The sequence below is a fragment of the Dryobates pubescens genome, chromosome 3 (assembly GCF_014839835.1).
Source record: "Dryobates pubescens isolate bDryPub1 chromosome 3, bDryPub1.pri, whole genome shotgun sequence".
Taxonomy (NCBI): domain Eukaryota; kingdom Metazoa; phylum Chordata; class Aves; order Piciformes; family Picidae; genus Dryobates; species Dryobates pubescens.
This window is the reverse complement of record NC_071614.1, coordinates 2,362,473-2,380,000: the sequence shown is the minus strand read 5'-3', so window position 1 is coordinate 2,380,000 and position 17,528 is coordinate 2,362,473. Positions and strand designations below refer to the sequence as shown.

Below are 17,528 nucleotides of genomic sequence, written 5' to 3'. Positions count from 1 at the left end.
ACAGCCAGCCTTCCCTTGTGCAAAGCTTTGGATGGTTCCCTCTGTCCCAGCAGGAAGCCAGTTGTGTTGTAGCCATAACATTTAGATTAACTCTGTACTGCTTTATTTCCTTTGCTGATTTCCCTCTTTGTAGCTGAGAGACAAGAAAGGCAAACAAACAAGCAAACACCTGGTGAAGAACATCCGAAGGAGCAGGGATTTAAACCCATAGCCTGAATCAGTTTCATTCCACCACAGAGATTTTTTTTTTCCCCCAAGTAGCTTAGCTGCAACTTATTGTGAGCAATGCCAGAAGAATCCAAAAAAAACCTAAAAAAGCTCTAATCCAGGGTTTGTTTTATCCCCCAGCGAGCAGGAGTGAGCGCAGCAAGCAGAGGAATGTGAGTGCTGGAGCGGGAGAGCTTTAGTGACACCTCCGAAACAACTCTCTTTTCAGGAGAATCCTAGCAGAATAAATCCCTGTCCCATCCACAGCACAGCTGAGCAGCTTGAGGCTTGAAGGTAACTGCAAACATTGATCATTTTGTTGTAGTAGTATTATTATTTTCCTCCCTTCTTCTTTGGCTTTAGGAACTCCTTCATCGATATCCTTCGGGCTATCCTACTCTCCTTGGAGGTGCTCATCGAAGATCAGGAGCTTCAGATAAATGGCTTCATTCTAATTATAGACTGGAGCAACTTCTCCTTCAAGCAAGCCTCCAAGCTTACACCATCTATCCTCAAACTGGCCATTGAAGGGTTACAGGTAGGTGATGAGCAACACATCATTCCTTGCAGGCACAGGTCAGGGTGAAGGGTGGTAGAAGAAAATAACCCTGAATGCTTTAGTTTCCCATCCACTCTCAACCTAGATTGACCTTTCAGGCATTTCATTTTGACTTCCTTGCTTTTATTTCAGCTGCAAGCCAGTGTAACCAGTCTGTGTGTTACTTGCTGCAGCATTAAGAAGGCTGGTTGGAGATTGGAGGCTTAATCTGTCAGAGAATTCAGAGGGATTGAAATCCAGCAGCATCTGCCTCCTGCAGTGTGCACTCCAGATGCAGGCACATCTGTCTGCAGAGGGAGGGTGGCAGGTCCCTCAGCAGATGGAGGAGTGATGTCGTGTTCACACAGATGTGTTGGAGTTGGAGGGAAGTGAGGAAGAGGGAGGACAGGCTCCCTGTTGTGTCCCCATTCTGACTGCCTTCATTCGCTGACTCAGGATCCTGTTAGGTTGTGGCTCCAGCTGCTCAGGGGCTGCACATCCACGAGGTGCTCACAGATAAATAGGAGCAAGCTCAAACCATGTGCTGCTAGGTGGGGAGTTAGGGCAAGGCAGCTGGGGCAAGGACAAATGGTGGTGCTCAGAGAAGACAACAGTCTGAGCCCAGCTCTGATGGTAGAGCTGAGATGGATTTCTAGGTCTGAAGTAGACTGATCCAGCCTTATTGATTCAGGGAATCAGAGAATGGGTTGGGTTGGAAGGGACCTGTAAAGCTTCTCTACTCCAGCTCCTGCACTAAGCAGGGGCAACCCCAACTAGACCAGGTTGCACAGAGCTCCATCAAGCCTGACCTTGATTGTCTCCAAGGATGGGGCCTCCAACCACCTCCCTGGGCATCCTGTCCCAGTGCTCCAGCATCCTCAGAGTAAAGAACTTCCTCCTGATATTCAAGCAAGGTGTCCTTGTGCCTGGCCAAACTGTGCATTTCCACTTGTCCAGTACAGGCCAGTGCAGCCTTCATCCCATCTGCTTTCTGACCATGCATCCAGCATCCTCAGAGTAAAGAACTTCCTCCTGATATCCAAGGCCTATTTAGGTTGAAAGGACTTCTGGAGATCTCCTTGCCTAACCTCATTCTCAAAGCAGAACTGACTCCAGCCTTAGCTCAAGTTGCTTCCAGACCAGATTCCACCTCGCTAACTGCTTAAAAGGAGAGATTTTATAAGTCACTGTTTGCCTGCTATATTTTTAGCACTCCTCAGGTATCCTGCAGTCACAAACACCTCAGGAATCATCTTCCCTGCTGCATGAGTATTTTAGCTCTAATATATAGACCAGAAAGAACAATTTGTTCAACCAATGTGTGTTTTTTTTGACTAACAAATTGTCTACAATTAGATCATGATTATCTCTACTTTGTGTTATTATTCAAATGTGAGGTAGAGAAATCTGCCAGCAGTTTTAAGCCTCTGCTCTCCTTTGTGGGGAATGTTCATCTTCCTCTAGCATATTAGAAAGTCAAGCTGTGCAATTAGTCCCTAGGACAACATCTTATCTTCTCCTGCTGCTGCTATCACTTCATCTGCCTTCCTTCACAGAATAGCAATCTGTGGTTAAAAAAAACCCCTCACAACCTTCCAGGCAGAACAAAGAGAAAGGCAAGGAACATTCTTGAGGAAATCAGACTCCAGCAAGGAGTGCTTGTGCCTGGCCAAACTGTGCACTTCCACTTGTCCAGTAAAGGCTAGTCCAGCCTTCATCCCACCTGATTCCTGCTCGTGGCACTGCCAGGGACATGTCCATCCTTCTGGCAGCTTGGAATCATAGAATTGTTTTGCTTGGAAGAGACCTTTGTGATCAAATCCAACCCTTAAGCCAGCACTGCCAGGTCACCACTAAACCACATCTCTCAGCACCACATCTACATGGCTTTGAAACCCCAGCAGGGATGGGGACTTCACAGCTGCCCTGGCCAGCCTGGGCCAGGGCTTGACAACCCTTCTGGGGAAGAAATTGTTCCTCATGTCCAACCTAAACCTCCCCTGTTGCAACTTGAGGCCATTTCTTCTTGTCTTACTGCTTGTGAGAAGAGACCAACCCCCTACCTGGCTCCAGCCTCCTTTCAGAGAGTTGTAGAGAGCAAGGAGGTCTCCCTTCAGCCTCCTTTTCCCCAGACTAAACATCTTCAGCTCCATCAGCTGCTCCTGATGTCATTACTGGTCTTGCCCTCCTGTGCTGGGCAGTGTCAGAAGGTTGCCTTTCTTGTTGAGGGGTGGGCATTCAATTTCTCATTTCAAGTCACTTTAGAATCATAGAATCAATAAGGCTGGAAAAGACCTCAGAGATCATCCAGTCCAACCTATTACCTAACACCTAACACCTCCTGACAACTAAGCCATGGCACCAAGTGCCACATCCAAGCCTTTTTTTAAACACCTCCAGTGATGGGGACTCCACCACCTCCCTGGGCAGCACATCCCAATGGCCAATCTCTCTTCCTGGGAAGAACTTTCTCCTCACCTCCAGCCTAAACTTCCCCTGGTGCAGCTTGAGACTGTGTCCTCTTGTTCTGGTGCTGGTTGCCTGGGAGAAGAGACCAACCCCCTCCTGGCTACAACCTCCCTTCAGGGAGCTGTAGAGAGCAGGAAGGTCTCCCCAGAGCGTCCTCCTCTCCAGGCTAAACACCCCCAGCTCACAGGGCTGTGCTCCAGACCCCTGCCCAGCCTCATTGCCCTCCTCTGGAAAGCATTTGCTCCTCCACAGCCAGCAGGACTGTAACAGTCTCTGTGAAAAGCACAGGCTGGGTGAATGTGTCCTAGACTTTTCCAACCAGCAGCAGGCTTGATGAGCTGTAGGAGTTGTGAATGTTGCACTCTGATTTGCCAGGTTTAGAAGCAAATCATTCATGCCTACAAAGCCCATATTTAGCAAGCAACGTTGGTGGGGGTTTTTTTAGGGTAAGGGTTTCTTGGCTCTCAGCATTGCTGTGGAAATAGCTTCATTAAGACCTTGTTCTGTTACTATTTTAAAAGAGCTGCTGCTGCCCTAATGTAAAATGGATGGAAGGACTGTCACTGAAATGCACTGAGGGACTACACAGGGAGAGAAGAAGAGTGAGTGGCATATTGTGGTCACTGCAAGTGCTAAAGGCAGGTTCTGCTCTCAGGAGGTGCTGATGTCAGAAAGCAACTGTGACTGTTTGGCTCCTCCTTGTTTTTCCCAGCCCAGGCACCCTGCACACACTGATCCTCAGCCAGGCAGATTTCATGGCTATCCCAGCCCTCTTTTTCTGAGAGATTTTGGCTCATATTTAGGCCTGTGTGGGTCTAGTGAAGTGGATGGAAGGAAAATAATTCTCCCTCTCAATTTCTGGTGGGATTGAAGCCATATGTTCGTGTGCTGCTATCTGAGACAGGAAATTCTAGCCTCCTCTGTCTGTAACAGCAATTTAAATGCCATAGCTGAACCCTTTTCCCATAGCTCTGCAATCTCTCATCTGATTCAGTATCTCAGACCATCCCTTTCTGAAACACAGAGCTCTAAAACAAGAGCTAGCAGTGCACTTACGGATTCACATCTGTACTGTGAGCTTTTTTTTTCACTTCCACACTGCTTTAAGCCAATTGATCTATTGGCAGGTCCTGGGTTTGGGGTTTTGGGGTCGGTTGCATTTTCCTCAGTTTATTTGTTTTCTCCTCAACTTGCTGCTGCAGAGCACTATCATCAGGGGAGGAGACCAAACATTACAGAGATAGAAATGTTAATTCATCCTGACCAGCACTAGTCAAATCAGACAGGCCTGGCTGCAGAGGCAAGTTGCTGTTATACAGGATGCTCAGTTCCAACTGCTGTCAAGGGTGTGAATGCTCAGGGAGGTGAGGTCTGAGCTACATCACCACGTGGCTGAAGCTGAGGTCATGGTGAGGCGACATCTGGAATCTTGTGTCCAGTCCTGGGCCCTTCAGTTCAAGAAGGACCTCAGAGAACTGCTTGAAAGAGTCCAGCACAGAGCCACAAAGATGCTGAAGGCAGTGGAACATCTCCCTGCTGAGGCCAGGCTGGGCGAGCTGGGGCTTGGAGCTTGCAGCAGAGGAGCCTGAGGGCTGCCCTCATTGCTGGGGGTAAAGATGTGCAGGGCAGTGTTGGGAGGATGGAGCCAGGCTCTGCTCAGGGATGTCCAGTGACAGGATGAGGGGCAATGGGGGCAAGCTGGAGCAGAGGAGGTTCCATGGGAACATAGGGAAAAACTTTTTCTCTGGAGCAGGCTGCCCAGAGAGGTTGTGGAGTCTCCCTCTCTGGAGACATTCCAAACCCACCTGGATGTGTTCCTGTGTGACCTGCCCTGGGTGCCCCTGCTCTGGCAGGGGGGTTGGACTGGGTGATCTTCTGAGGTCTCTTCCAACCCCTGACATTCTGTGCTTCTGTGAATCTGTGGCTGAAAGCACATCCTGCTGACTGTTACTCTTTGTTCTGTTCCTATTTCTGTCTGTACTGCATCACACAAGCAGAGTTCATTAGACCTCTCTCTGGAGAGAAGCAGGCTGAGGAGGCTGCCTGAGCAAATAGCAGTGGCAGGGAAGGAGCGAGGTCAGCAAACACAGGTTTGTCCCCAGGTTTGCTTTGGTAATAGCCTGGCAGAAGTTCTGATCAACAGGGTCCATCAGGAGAGCCGCTAAACTTCTTCTGTTTTATTAAATTATCTTCAGTTTCTCATCATCCACTGAAAATTGGAAAGGGGTAGCTCTGGGAGGAGAGGGAAATGAAAGGAAATCAATGATGCCTGACTTAGGGACACTGTTGTCAGATAGTGATACTGATGAAATTCTTCTGGAGGGAAAAAAAACAAAAGGAAAGGAAAGAGGGGGAAAAAAAAAGAGGGTTTCAAATAAGGGGAACTTGGCTAAGCCTCTCCTACAAAACTCTCCAAGGTACATCCACCCAGAGCAGCTCCAGTGCTGAGATCCAGTCAGGTAACCAAGCTGACAGCTTCGTGTGGATGTGATCAGAGTTTATCCCACTTCAACATCTGGGATGAGATACAAGATCAGGGAAAACTCAGCCTGCTTGCACTGAGCTGAAGCAGTTGGAGCTTTAATATCAGCAACAGAGTTAAAGAAGCTTAAGTTGTTTATTATTATTACTATTATTATTATTATTATTACTACTATTACTACTTATTATTATTCCCTCCTGCTGTAATTATGTAGGATTGAGACACTTCCTGTCAGTTGAATTACAGCAGCAGCTTCCTTGTCTCTTGACATTGTCTTACACAATCAGATACTTTTCATGTTGGGCTTCAGGAGGAAGAGCCTAGAAGAGGAAATCCGCTCCAAAGGCAGCCTGCGAGGTAGGGCTTGAGGGAAAGGCTGCATCCAGAGGAGCTCAGAGCAGCATGACCTGGGTTAATGGGTGTGATCAAATCCTTGCTGTGGTCAAACTGGGGATCTGAACAGAGTCCAGACAGTCCTCATGGAGACTTCCTTGCTTCCAAACCCACTGTGTATGAAATGCAAAGGTATTTACAGGAATACTTGAATGAAAGCCTCTCCAATATTTGCCCACTCAAAACGTGCCATTTTTTCCCATTAAGTGCTGCTTCAAAGGTTCCCAAATCTGTTCTCCAGTTATTTTTTTCCCCTCCATGTTAGAATGTGTTCATCTTAGAGACCTTGGCTGATCTACTGAGCATGAAGTCACTGCTACTGATGAGCACTTAGCATCATAGAATCATAGAGTCAACAAGGTTGGAAAAGACCTCGGAGATCATCCAGTCCAACCTACTACCTGACACCTCCTGACAACTAAGCCATGGCTCCAAGTGCCACATCCAAGCCTTTTTTGGACACTGCCAGGGATGGTGACTCCATCACCTCCCTGGGCAGCATATTCCAGTGGCTAATTACTCTTTCTGGGAAGAACTTTCTCCTCACCTCCAGCCTAAACTTCCCCTGGTGCAGCTTGAGACTGCGTCCTCTTGTTCTGGTGCTGGGTGCCTGGGAGAAGAGACCAACCCCCACCTGGCTACAATCTCCCTTCAGGAAGTATAGAGAGCAAGAAGGTCTGCCCTGAGCCTCCTCTTTGCCAGGCTAAGCAACCCCAGCTCCCTCAGCCTCTCTTCACAGGGCTGTGCTCCAGACCTCTCCCCATCCACTGAGAGCAGGTCATTCTGATTCATTCCAGAAGCACTCATGCTATCTGTGTCCAACAGCTGTTGGGCTACGTGGAGCAAGCACCCTTGGAGCTGTCAGTGAGGATGCCTTTGAAATTTTAGGAAACAAGGAAAGGGATTGACTCATTATACATAAAATAAAGGCAGATAAACAGGCTTTGCTCCCTGCAAAAGAAAACCTGTGCTCATTGTGTGCCTCTCATCTCCAGGGAGTTGACTGCAGTGAGGAAAAAGAAAAGCACAGGAGGCTGCAGACTCCCATTTGTCACTTGAAGATTGGAATTAATTGCTTAGTAGAATTGATCAGCCCAGCCCTGTTTGCCAGTTGGAGGCTTTGGGGCTTTTGGCTGTGAGTAAAAGATAAACCACAATGTGGACAGCCCAAGAAGCTGGATGTGTTAAGTGGAAAGTTATTGTATTTCAGTGAAGGCCTCACCGAGCTGCTGATAAGAATTGGACAGGAAGGAAATTCTCAATCAGCCCTGGCCAGGAAATGGGAAAGCTTATTGCAGTAAGTCTGCTGAAAACTGAGAGCAGCTTGCTCTTCCTGGCAGCCAGCAGAGAGGCAGCTGGAGCTGCCACCAGCTGTGCTCAGGGGTGAGGGGTTTGGAGAGCAGGTCTTACAAGGAGAGGCTGAGGGAGCTGGGCTTGGTTAGCCTGGAGAAGAGGAGGCTGAGAGGAGACCTCACGGCTGTCTACAGCTACATGAAAGGATGCTGGAGTGCGGCAGGTGTTGGCCTCTTCTCCCAAGTAACTGATGACAGGACAAGAGGAAATGGCCTTAAGCTGCACCAGGAGAGGTTTAGGTTAGGATTAGGAAGAATTTTTTTCCAGCAAGAGCAGTCAGGGACTGGCACAGGCTGCCCAGGGAGGTGGTGGAGTCCCCAGCCCTGGAGGTGTGCAAGAAAGGTGTGGACACGGCACTTGGAGCCATGGTCCAGTGGTCACGGAGGTGTTGGGTAGAAGGCTGAACCTGATGATCTTTGAGGTCTTCTCCAAGCTTTGATTCTGTGATTCACTCTGGTTGGTTCCTCTCAACCGTGCTGAGCGCAGCACTTGCAACGAGCATTCCTGAGCAGCAGGGGTGCCTTGATGCAAAAATGCCAACCAGAAACATCTCAGATCTCACAATCATCCAAGGAAAGATGAAAATATCAAAAGAAAAACTCATCCTGCTTCCTGCTCCCCTCCTCTCTCCCCCTTGCCCCCTGCCAAGCTTTGATTTCGACAAATTGTTGTTTTCTGAGTTAAAAAAGCATCTCAGTGGAAACTCCTCCGGCAGCTGAGTGCCTGCCCTGTCATCCAAACCTTCCTACCATCCTTTCGGGGGGAGTTCTGCATCCCTTTCTGTTGGACACACACTAGACCATCTGAATGCCCACTCTCCTTTTTTGCTCTGAGCACACTCCCACTGCTTCCGACTGCTTGTGGCAGAACCAGCTTCAAGCGCCGGCAAAACCATTTCCATTTCAGAGGAGCCTGCCCAGCCCCACTCCACATGCAGTGAAAATGCAGCTAAGCAAAAGCAGGGCGAAGACAAATACAATTACCATGCAAATGCTCTTCAAACAGCAGATACAAATCCCTTTCTTTGTGAGAAGAAAGGCAGAAGCATGAATATGTGAGGAGCAAAATGCTTGTTCATTGCTTAAGAATTATGGAGGATAACAGCAGGACTTCCAATAAGCTGAAACTGGAATTCAGGCTTGTCTGGGCTTGTAGAGTCATATCCAGCTTATTCCATTTGCCAAGAGAATTTAGGAGCAGCTTTGGATTAGTAGGAGTGTGCTCAGGAGGATGTGTGCTCAGTCTCTACAGAGGTGGTTGCTGGTGGGCTGCTGGCAATGCTCATGTGAATGGGCATCTGGAGTGTCATAGAAACACAGAGGCCTAAACTTGTTTTGGTTGGAAGAGACCTTTCAGACCACCAAGTCCAACACTTAACCCAGCACTGCCAGGTCACCACTAAGCCATGTCCCCCAGCACCACATCTACAGGGCTTTGAAACCCCTTCTGGGATGGGGCCTCCAGCACTGCTCTGGGCAGCCTGTGCCAGGGCTTGGCAACCCTCTTGGTAAAGAAATTGTTCCTCATGTCCAACCTAAACCTCCTCTGGTGCAACTTGAAGCTGTTTCCTCTTGTCTTATCACTTGTTACTAGGGGAAAGAGTCTGGTCCCACCCTCTTGCCCCCCATCCTTTAGCTCTCGCTGAGCATTGATCAGACCCCCTCTAGGGCTGCTCTTCTCCAGGCTGAAGAGCCCCAGGTCCCTCAGCCTTTCAAAGCACCCAGCCATTGCTGAGCTGTTTCCCCTCCCCTCCCTCCCTGCTCTGTCTCTGCCTGTGCTGGTTCTTCCTCCTCTAAACATGCAGAGCCCAATAAAGCTGTGAGGCAAAGCAGGCGTGCAAGGTGTGCTTTTTGTGGTGCTGAGCCCAGAGATTCAAACACCCCAGCTCTAATTAACCATTCCAGAAATTTCCCCCCTCCAATTTGTTATCCATGCCTGAGCGAATGTTAATGGGGTCACAGAGCTCTTTGAACTGCTGCTGACAGAACAATAAAGAGTTCCTGTGGTTTTCAAGGAACAGCACAGGATAATTTTGCTTGCTTTGCAAGGGCATTTCTTAATGATATCATTATACCCTCTAAACTCCTGGTCCACTCTCTGCAACTCACAACACTTCAAATGACAAGTTCCCTTCCCTTCTCCCTGGGAGGATTGGATCTCAATTATAATTTATAATGTGTTACTTACTCAGTGAATATTCTTTTCCTGTGCCTCTGAGAGGTGCCAGCCATGGTATTTTAATGAAGCAAAAACCCCCCTCCCCTCTTTTGTACAGCCTCTCTCTTCCAAAACTGGAATAACAGCATTTAAAGGGCTAGACCTCTCATGGAATCCTTTGCCTGGAAAAGACCTTTAAGACCGTGGGGTCCAACCACCAGCACGGCCATTAAACCGTGACCCCAAGTCTGGGTTACTGGAGAAGGCAAGCAAATAAATTCCACTTGAGCTGGCTTAAAAGACAATGAAAATAACTTGGATTTGTCTCCCTTCCAGAGATAACTTATGCCTGAGCAGCATTGCCTGAGAACATATAAATAACCTCGCTGGCAAATTCCTGCCATCTGTGGTGAACTCCACTCAGAGGTTTGAAGGGTTGTACTTTGACTGCTGACACCCTTTCCACGGCGTCTGTTTTGCAGAGATATTTAAGGCAAATTAGCTCAGTAATGTTGGTTAAGCTAACAAAAGGAGTGAGTGCTGTCATTAGCTACAGCTCTTTGGTGTCTGACTCCCAGGATTGCTCAGCATTGTGTGTGTAGAGGCAAAAGACGAGCCACGGAATCACTCCAACCCCACCTGGCCCTTGTGATCCTGGGCAAGCTGCGGTGGGTGACCCTGCTTTAGCAGTAGGCTTGGGCTGGAGGATCTCCAGAGGTCCTTTGCAACCCTAGCCATTCCAGGTGGGGTGTGAGCCCCACAGAAGTGCAGTTACTGGTGGCATGTTTAAAACCTAGAGCTAGCAGATGCCAACCTGGGAAGCAGACTGGAGGACAAGTCCCCTCTCCCTGGGGCTGATGTTATCAGTGGGACTGTGATTGAAGTCTGGGAGCTCTTGCTCTGAAAAATCAAAGGAGCACAGAGCATCAGGATACTTTGCCACTGCCACTAGTGGAACCTGTTAGTCCCTTGTACAAGGGTGAGGAGGTAGCAGATGGAGCTGCTAGGAATGAGGTGTGGAGCAAACAAAGGCAGGCAGCTCTCCCTGCAGTGTGCTGTAGCCCTGACAGTCCTTGTCTTGAAGGGTGTGTGGATGCCACATGACTCCAGGAGACACTGGACAGGTTAATGCTAGAGACATGCTAGTGGGGGGAGTAAGGAGACAGGAATTACATCTGACCCTAAAAGCTGAGAACAGCTGAAGGTTGGGAGTGTGTTGGGTGAAGACACAAGTACCTGTTCCTCCTCTTCCCTCAGCAGCTGTGAGGGGCAGCTGGTCTGGGGAGAGCACACAAGGCCAGCTGGCTCTTCAGTCTGCCTGGCACAGCTGCCTTCTGCTCCAGAAGGAGCAAAACTGCATCTGTCCTCAGTGGCTCCTTCAAGCACTGCCTAGTCATGGCAAGAGTTGGTTTCCAAGAGGCCAAAAGAACTAAGCAGAAGTGCTCCTTAACTTTGCCCTGGGATGCAAGCCATGTCAGGAGGGTGGGCTGCAGTGGTGGCTCAGCCTTTGGCCCTGCAGGGCTAACCCAGATGGGGTCATGCCTTGCAGGGTTACACTGAAACACACAAAACCAGCTCAGTATTGACCCACCTGAATATCCATGCAGCCCATCACATAGACACTGCAGTTTGCTCAGTCAGCCTCTCTGTCAGTGGTGTTCCTGGCACAGCAGTGTCTCCTTTTCCCCACCAAACATCAATGTACTTCCAGTTCCTAGCATGAGGGAGGGGTTTACAAAGATCACGTTCTAGGCTTGCCTGAGTAGATAATGGTCTGATTCTGTCCAATATGCTCTAAATGAGCAACCAAGCAACCACCATCCCGCTCTGATCACCCCCAAAAGAGGGGAAAAAACACATCCCAGAATGAAATCAAAGTGTCTGAGCCAATGGTGGGCAAGGTGAGAGGAAATCATTAGATGTATAGAGCCCATCTTCTCCGAGCTAGATGCTGCACTCTGAAACAAAGCTCTGCTTGGAGGCATCACTAATTATTTCCATTTATTTTCCGCTCCAGTGAGATGTAAAAAGCTGCAGCTTTGAGAGGGCTTGCCAAGTGCTTCTGTTGATTTACATAAAAAGTTCACAGGAGGCAGAAATATTTGCCTGGAGGATAAAAATAAACATATTCAAGCAAACAAGATGCTCCTGCAAATGTAGTGGATGCTGAAATTTAGTGGGAAGCTGATTGTGCTCCTGCCCATGATTAACTGAGCATGACCACAACAGGGCTTGGGGGAGCAGAAGCATGGAGCAGCCAGACCCCCCTCACTGCTAGAATCATGGAATTGTTTGGGTTGGAAAAGCTCTCTAAGATGGTCAGGGCCAACCATCAACCCATCACCACCATGGCCATCAAACCATGCCACAAGGTGCCACGGCCACAAGTCTCATGACCACCTCCAGGGCTGGGGACTCCACTACCTCCCTGGGCAGCCTGTGCCAGTCCCTGACCACTCTTGCAGCAAAGAAATTTTTCCTCATCTTCACAGAATCCCCAAGGTTGGAAGAGAGCTCAAAGATCATCAAGTCCAACCTGTGACCACAGACCTCCTGACTAGACCATGGCACCAAGTGCCACATCGATGATCCTTGGGGTCTCTTCCAACCTTAGTTATACTGTGATCCAATCCCCTCCAGGGACGCCTCCAGGGATGGTGACTCCACCACCTCCCTGGGCAGCACATTCAATGGTGAATGACTCTCCAACCTAACCCCTCCCTGGCACAATTTCAGGCCATTCCCTCTCCTCCTATCACCTTATCCTAGGGAGAAGAGACCAACCCCCACCTCCCTCCAACCTGCTTTTGAGTTTGAAAACCTGAGTGTACTTTGGGTGCTGTAAGCTCCTTGCACCTTGGGTTTCATTCATAGATTCATAGAATGGTTTGGGTTGAAGGGACCTTGAAAATCATCTAGTGGCTGGAGCACTTCCCCTATGGGGACAGGCTGAGAGAACTGGGGTTGTTCAGCCTGGAGAAGAGAAGGCTCTGGGCAGGCTTTAGAGCAGCCTTCCAGTACCTGTAGAGGACGACAAGAAATGTGGGGAGGCCACAGCAACCCCATGCAGAGCTACAGGCTGGGGTCAGAGTGGCTGGAGAGCAGTCAGGCTGAGAGGGACCTGGGAGTGCTGGTTGATGGTAGACTGAACATGAGCCTGCAGTGTGCCCAGGCAGCTAAGAGGGCCAATGGCATCCTGGCCTGCATCAGGAACAGTGTGGCCAGCAGGAGCAGGGAGGTCATTCTGCCCCTGTACACTGCACTGGTTAGGCTGCACCTTGAGTCCTGTGTCCAGTTCTGGGCCCCTCAGTTTAGGAAGGAGGTTGACTTGCTGGAACGAGTCCAGAGAAGAGCAACAAAGTTGGTGAGGGGCTTGGAACACAAACCCTACGAGGAGAGGCTGAGGGAGCTGGGGTTGCTTAGCCTGGAGAAGAGGAGACTGAGGGGTGACCTTATTACTCTCTACAACTACCTGAAGGGAGGTTGTAGACAGACGGATGTTGGTCTCTTCTCCCAGGCAAGCAGTACCAGAACAAGAGGACACAGTCTCAGGCTGCGCCAGGGGAGGTTCAGGCTGGATGTTAGGAAAAAGTTCTATACAGAAAGAGTGATTGCCCATTGGAATGGGCTGCCTGGGGAGGTGGTGGAGTCGCCATCACTGGAGGTTTTTAGGAGAAGACTTGATGGGGTGCTTGGTGCCGTGGGTTAGTTGCTTGGGCGGAGTTGGATTGGTTGATGGGTTGGACGCGGTGATCTTGAAGGTCTCTTCCAACCTGGTTTATTCTATGTATTCTATGTATTCTATTCTAACTTTGCACAAAGGCTGGTAGTGACAGGGTGAGAGGGAATGGATTGAAGCTTGAGGAGGGCAGATTGAGACTGGAGATGAGGAAGAAATTCTTTCCAGTGAGGCTGGGGAGACTCTGGAACAGGTTGCCCAGGGAGGCTGTGGATGCCTCCTGCCTGGAGGTGTTCAAGGCCAGGCTGGATGAGTCCTTGAGCAACCTTAACAACTGAGGCTGGAAGACAAATGACCATGTTCACTTTGTAAGGGAACACATCTGCTCCTGTACTGGAACAAGGAGGTATTGAATAGGAAAAGGTCTAACTGAGGCATCTGACAGGGTTTTGTTATCCAGGTTGCCTTTGTGCCTCCTCGGCCAGCTCTTTTATCATAACAAATGGATTAATAAGGAGTATTGATCCGTGGCTGTACCTTCACTGTGCCTTGCAGGAGTAGGTGCACTATAAATTAACAACTGGGCTTGATGATCTGAAAGGTCTCTTCCAACCAGGATCATTTTGTGACTCTATAAATGGAGACTGGAGTGAATGGAGTCTCTCTTTCCCAGGATGAAAACAGGGCTAATAAAGTGATTAATGAAACAACCTCCTGCCTTTTGATTGCAATGAGAGATCTCAAGGTGGGGGGAAGGAAATGGTTCTGTGAGTATGAAGCGAACAAACCTTCCACCCTCCCCGAGAAAGGAAGAGCTGATGAGCACCACAGAGGTGCTCATCCCTGCTGTGAGGGGAAAGGAGGACAAATGTGTTTGAATTTGGTGGGAATTGCTTGTGTGTCACCCAGGATGGGCAGTGAATTTGTTTTGTGCTGCCTTGTGTTCAGCCTAGGAGGATGTTAAAGGCTCCTGCCCGACCAGAGCCGTTTTTCTGCTGAGGCAGCAGCCTGTCAGCAGGCAGCTGGGCTGCAGGGCACTCAGTCAATGGCACTGCAATTACTTACAAAGAAGATCAAGTAACCTCTAATTCTTTGGATCTTCGTCCTTGTTCACCTCCCCCAGCTTCCTTTCAAATGCAGGGCTAAAGAGAATGGAGGTAAAGGTAGAAATGCTCTCTTTGGGGTTTTAATCTCTTTGCCAAATAGACATAAAATATAAAGGGGGACAAAAAAAAATCACCTGGGAGCTTTCTCCACTTTTATTGCCCAAGTCCTAGAGGAAGAGAAATTACAGATCTGATTGTAGGTGAAAAGTAAGGAACCATAGCATAGAATCATAGAATCAATCAGGTTGGAAAAGACTTCAAAGATCATCAGGTCCAACCTGTCACCCAACACCTCCTGACTACTAAATAATGATGCTTCTGCTTTTCCTGGAATGGAACTGATGGCTTTGCATCCTTTTAAAGGACCTTTCTGGGGATCACAAACTGTGTCCAGGCTTTAGGAATCCCTGTGAGTCAGGTTTTCCCTCTGGTGAGGGCAGTGGAAGAGGAGGTGATGTGGTGGAGGAAGGTTGGCTCAGCCACCTGTGGCAGCTCCTTGAAGTGGGTGAGGAGGATGCTGGCAGATGGTTCAAGCAAAGGTGGTGGGGTCAAGAGATGGAGAGCTGAGCAGCACAGTTCTGACTAGGTGGTAAAACCTGTGGACCACTTCTGTGTAGGGTTTGGTCAGCAGAGCTCTTAAGCAAAACTGCAAGAACAAGAGGACACAGTCTCAAGCTGTGCCAGGGAAGGTTTAGGCTGGAGGTGAGGAGAAAGTTCTTCCCAGCAAGAGTAATTTGCCATTGGAATGTGCTGCCCAGGGAGGGAGGTGGTGGAGTCCCCATCCCTGGAGGTGTTCAAGAAAGGCTTGGATGTGGCACTTGGAGCCATGCTTTAGTTGTCAGGAGGTGTTGGGTGACAGCTTGGACTGGATGATCTCTGAGGTCTTTTCCAACATCGTTGACTCTATGATTCTATGATTTGACCTTCTGAAGAGGCAGCAGAGTGGGAATTCTCCAACAGACTTCACAACAAACCTGCCCAGATGGATCACAGGCACATTTTTGGGTCCAGTTGCCCTGATTTCATCAAAGCCACAGCTTTCACATTTCCTGTGTTTTGCCACCCAACATTCCTCAGGCCATCCACAGCTCACTCACTCGTTTCCCAGCTGTTTTCATTTCAAAACTTCCAGGTAACTCCACAGCACTTGATGTTTCAGGCAGTTCTCTTCTCTTTCTTTTGCCTTCTTTAAATATTGATCATCCACCCTACAGGGAAGGAAGTAAAATAATTCATGAGCTGTATTTTTCATTTGCAGCAGACACAGAAGAAATGTCCTCTTTATTTTTCTTTTAATTCAGAAAACCAAGGGTCATTCTCCCTTGCCTCCTTCCCCCTCCCATCCACTAGCATAAAGACTTTGTACCCATTTGAGTTTTGCCCACAGCAAGGTCTGAGGAGTAAATGGGCTGCTCACACCAATTCCCACAGCTGACAACAAGGGCAAAAGCTTTTGCTGACTTCAGGCCCAAGAATTTCAGCCTAGTGAGTTCACTGTGGACTATTTGCTCTTCTCAGAGTTAGGAATCACAGGAGGGTTGGCACAAAAGTGGGACTCCAGAAGGCTGCTGCTGCTGCTGCTGCTGTGGTTTTGAACTGCAGAGCCTCACTTATAATTTCCTTGGGTAATGCATTTATTACAGGCAGGAGAAGTGTTTTGCATCACTGGAGTTTGTGAAGTTTATGCATTTCTCCCCCTGTTGGCTAATCACTCTGCTTCCTTCTCTCTTGAATCACACTTTCCTGCAGCTTGCAAATAAGCAAATGCTTCTGAAGTAAGATTATTGCCATTTTGGCTGCATTTCACACGTGATGGTGAGGATTGGAAGGGACCCATCAAGTCCAACCCTTCTGCTAAAGCAGGGTCACCCACACCAGCCTGCACAGGATCACAAAGTCCAAGTGGCTTTGGAAGCTCTCCAGAGAAGGAGAACTCCACAACCTCTCTGGGCAGCCTGCTCCAGGGCTCCAGCACCCTCCAAGTCAAGAGGTTTTTCTTTCTGTTCTTTCCAGCTATTCAAAAAGGTGTGGGGAAAAAAAGCCCAAACCAACCCAAAGCAATCCCAGAGCCAGACTTGCTAATGAGCTAAAACCGTGTAACTCTAATTAAGTAAATACCCTTTCTGCTGCAAAGATGTGGTGCTTCTCACTTCCTCAGCTGTCGGTGTCTTGCCAGGGCAGGGTAGAACAGCAGGGCTGGACATGTGCCTGAGTGAAAGGGAGAAGTTGTGCAGTGGTAAGGAAGTGTTTCAGATGTCATGGGACTTCTCTCTTTTCCCTGTTGAATCATCCTGTGGTGTGAAGTTATGATGGGGACAGAGTTTTATTGGAAGGGGAAACAGGCAGCTGCTCACTGCCCCTCTGAGCCACTTTCCCTGTCTGCCAGGGCACTTGCTGGGATGTCTTACCTTTCCTCAGAGACCTGGAGGACATGGTTAAAAAATGTCACTCCTGAGAGCACAGATGCTCTGCTCTCACCACCCAGTCTCTGGCATTTCTACCAAATGCTCTGTCATTTCCTGGGCAGACCTCAAGAGCACTGAGTTCTGCTCCTGTAGCCACGTTTGTGCTCAGTGCTCCTCTTCACTTGGGCAATATCCCTCATTTTTTGCCTGGGGCTCATTAACCTGGGTTAATAAACTCTCATTATCCAAGGTTTCCTCATTCAGCTGCTGAATTGATGATGAGCCTTCCAGTCCATGGCTACATCAGAGTGAGAGGTTTCACATCATGTAATTAAAATCCCCATTATTCTGGCATGAAGGTGACTGAGCTGACACAGAGCAAACTATGCCTACTAATTCAGAGAATAATGCTGCAGAGTGAAGCACTCAGCACTCCTCTCAGCCAGAGGTCTTCCCCATGCCTGCACAGGACACAGCTAAAGGACTCCAGATGCTGGAAGGGGCAAACAAAGCATTTAAAATGGGTGAGTGAGTCAGGAGGGCCATGGTATGGAAGGGATAGATGTCTAAGATAATCATCTTGGCAGGGAGCTCAATGAGAGAGGTGTGAAGGAAGCAACTGAGGCACAGCCACACTGCCTCAAGTGGACTTGCTAACTGAGGCTGTGTGTAGTCAAGGGATGCACTCTGTGGTGAGGTGTAGTCATGGCTTTGGTACCAATGGACTTGTCTTGCTGAC

At 48.8% G+C, this 17,528-nt stretch overlaps 1 protein-coding gene across 1 annotated transcript in view; it reads left to right on the top strand.

The window, feature by feature from the left end:
• CLVS1 (clavesin 1) overlaps positions 1–17,528 on the top strand; it is a 69,430-nt gene that overhangs the window by 29,649 nt on the left and 22,253 nt on the right. Inside the window, exon 3 of the mRNA XM_054179248.1 lies at positions 571–745. Coding sequence (XP_054035223.1) covers positions 571–745 — 175 coding nt within the window. The remainder of the gene's footprint in view (positions 1–570; positions 746–17,528) is intronic.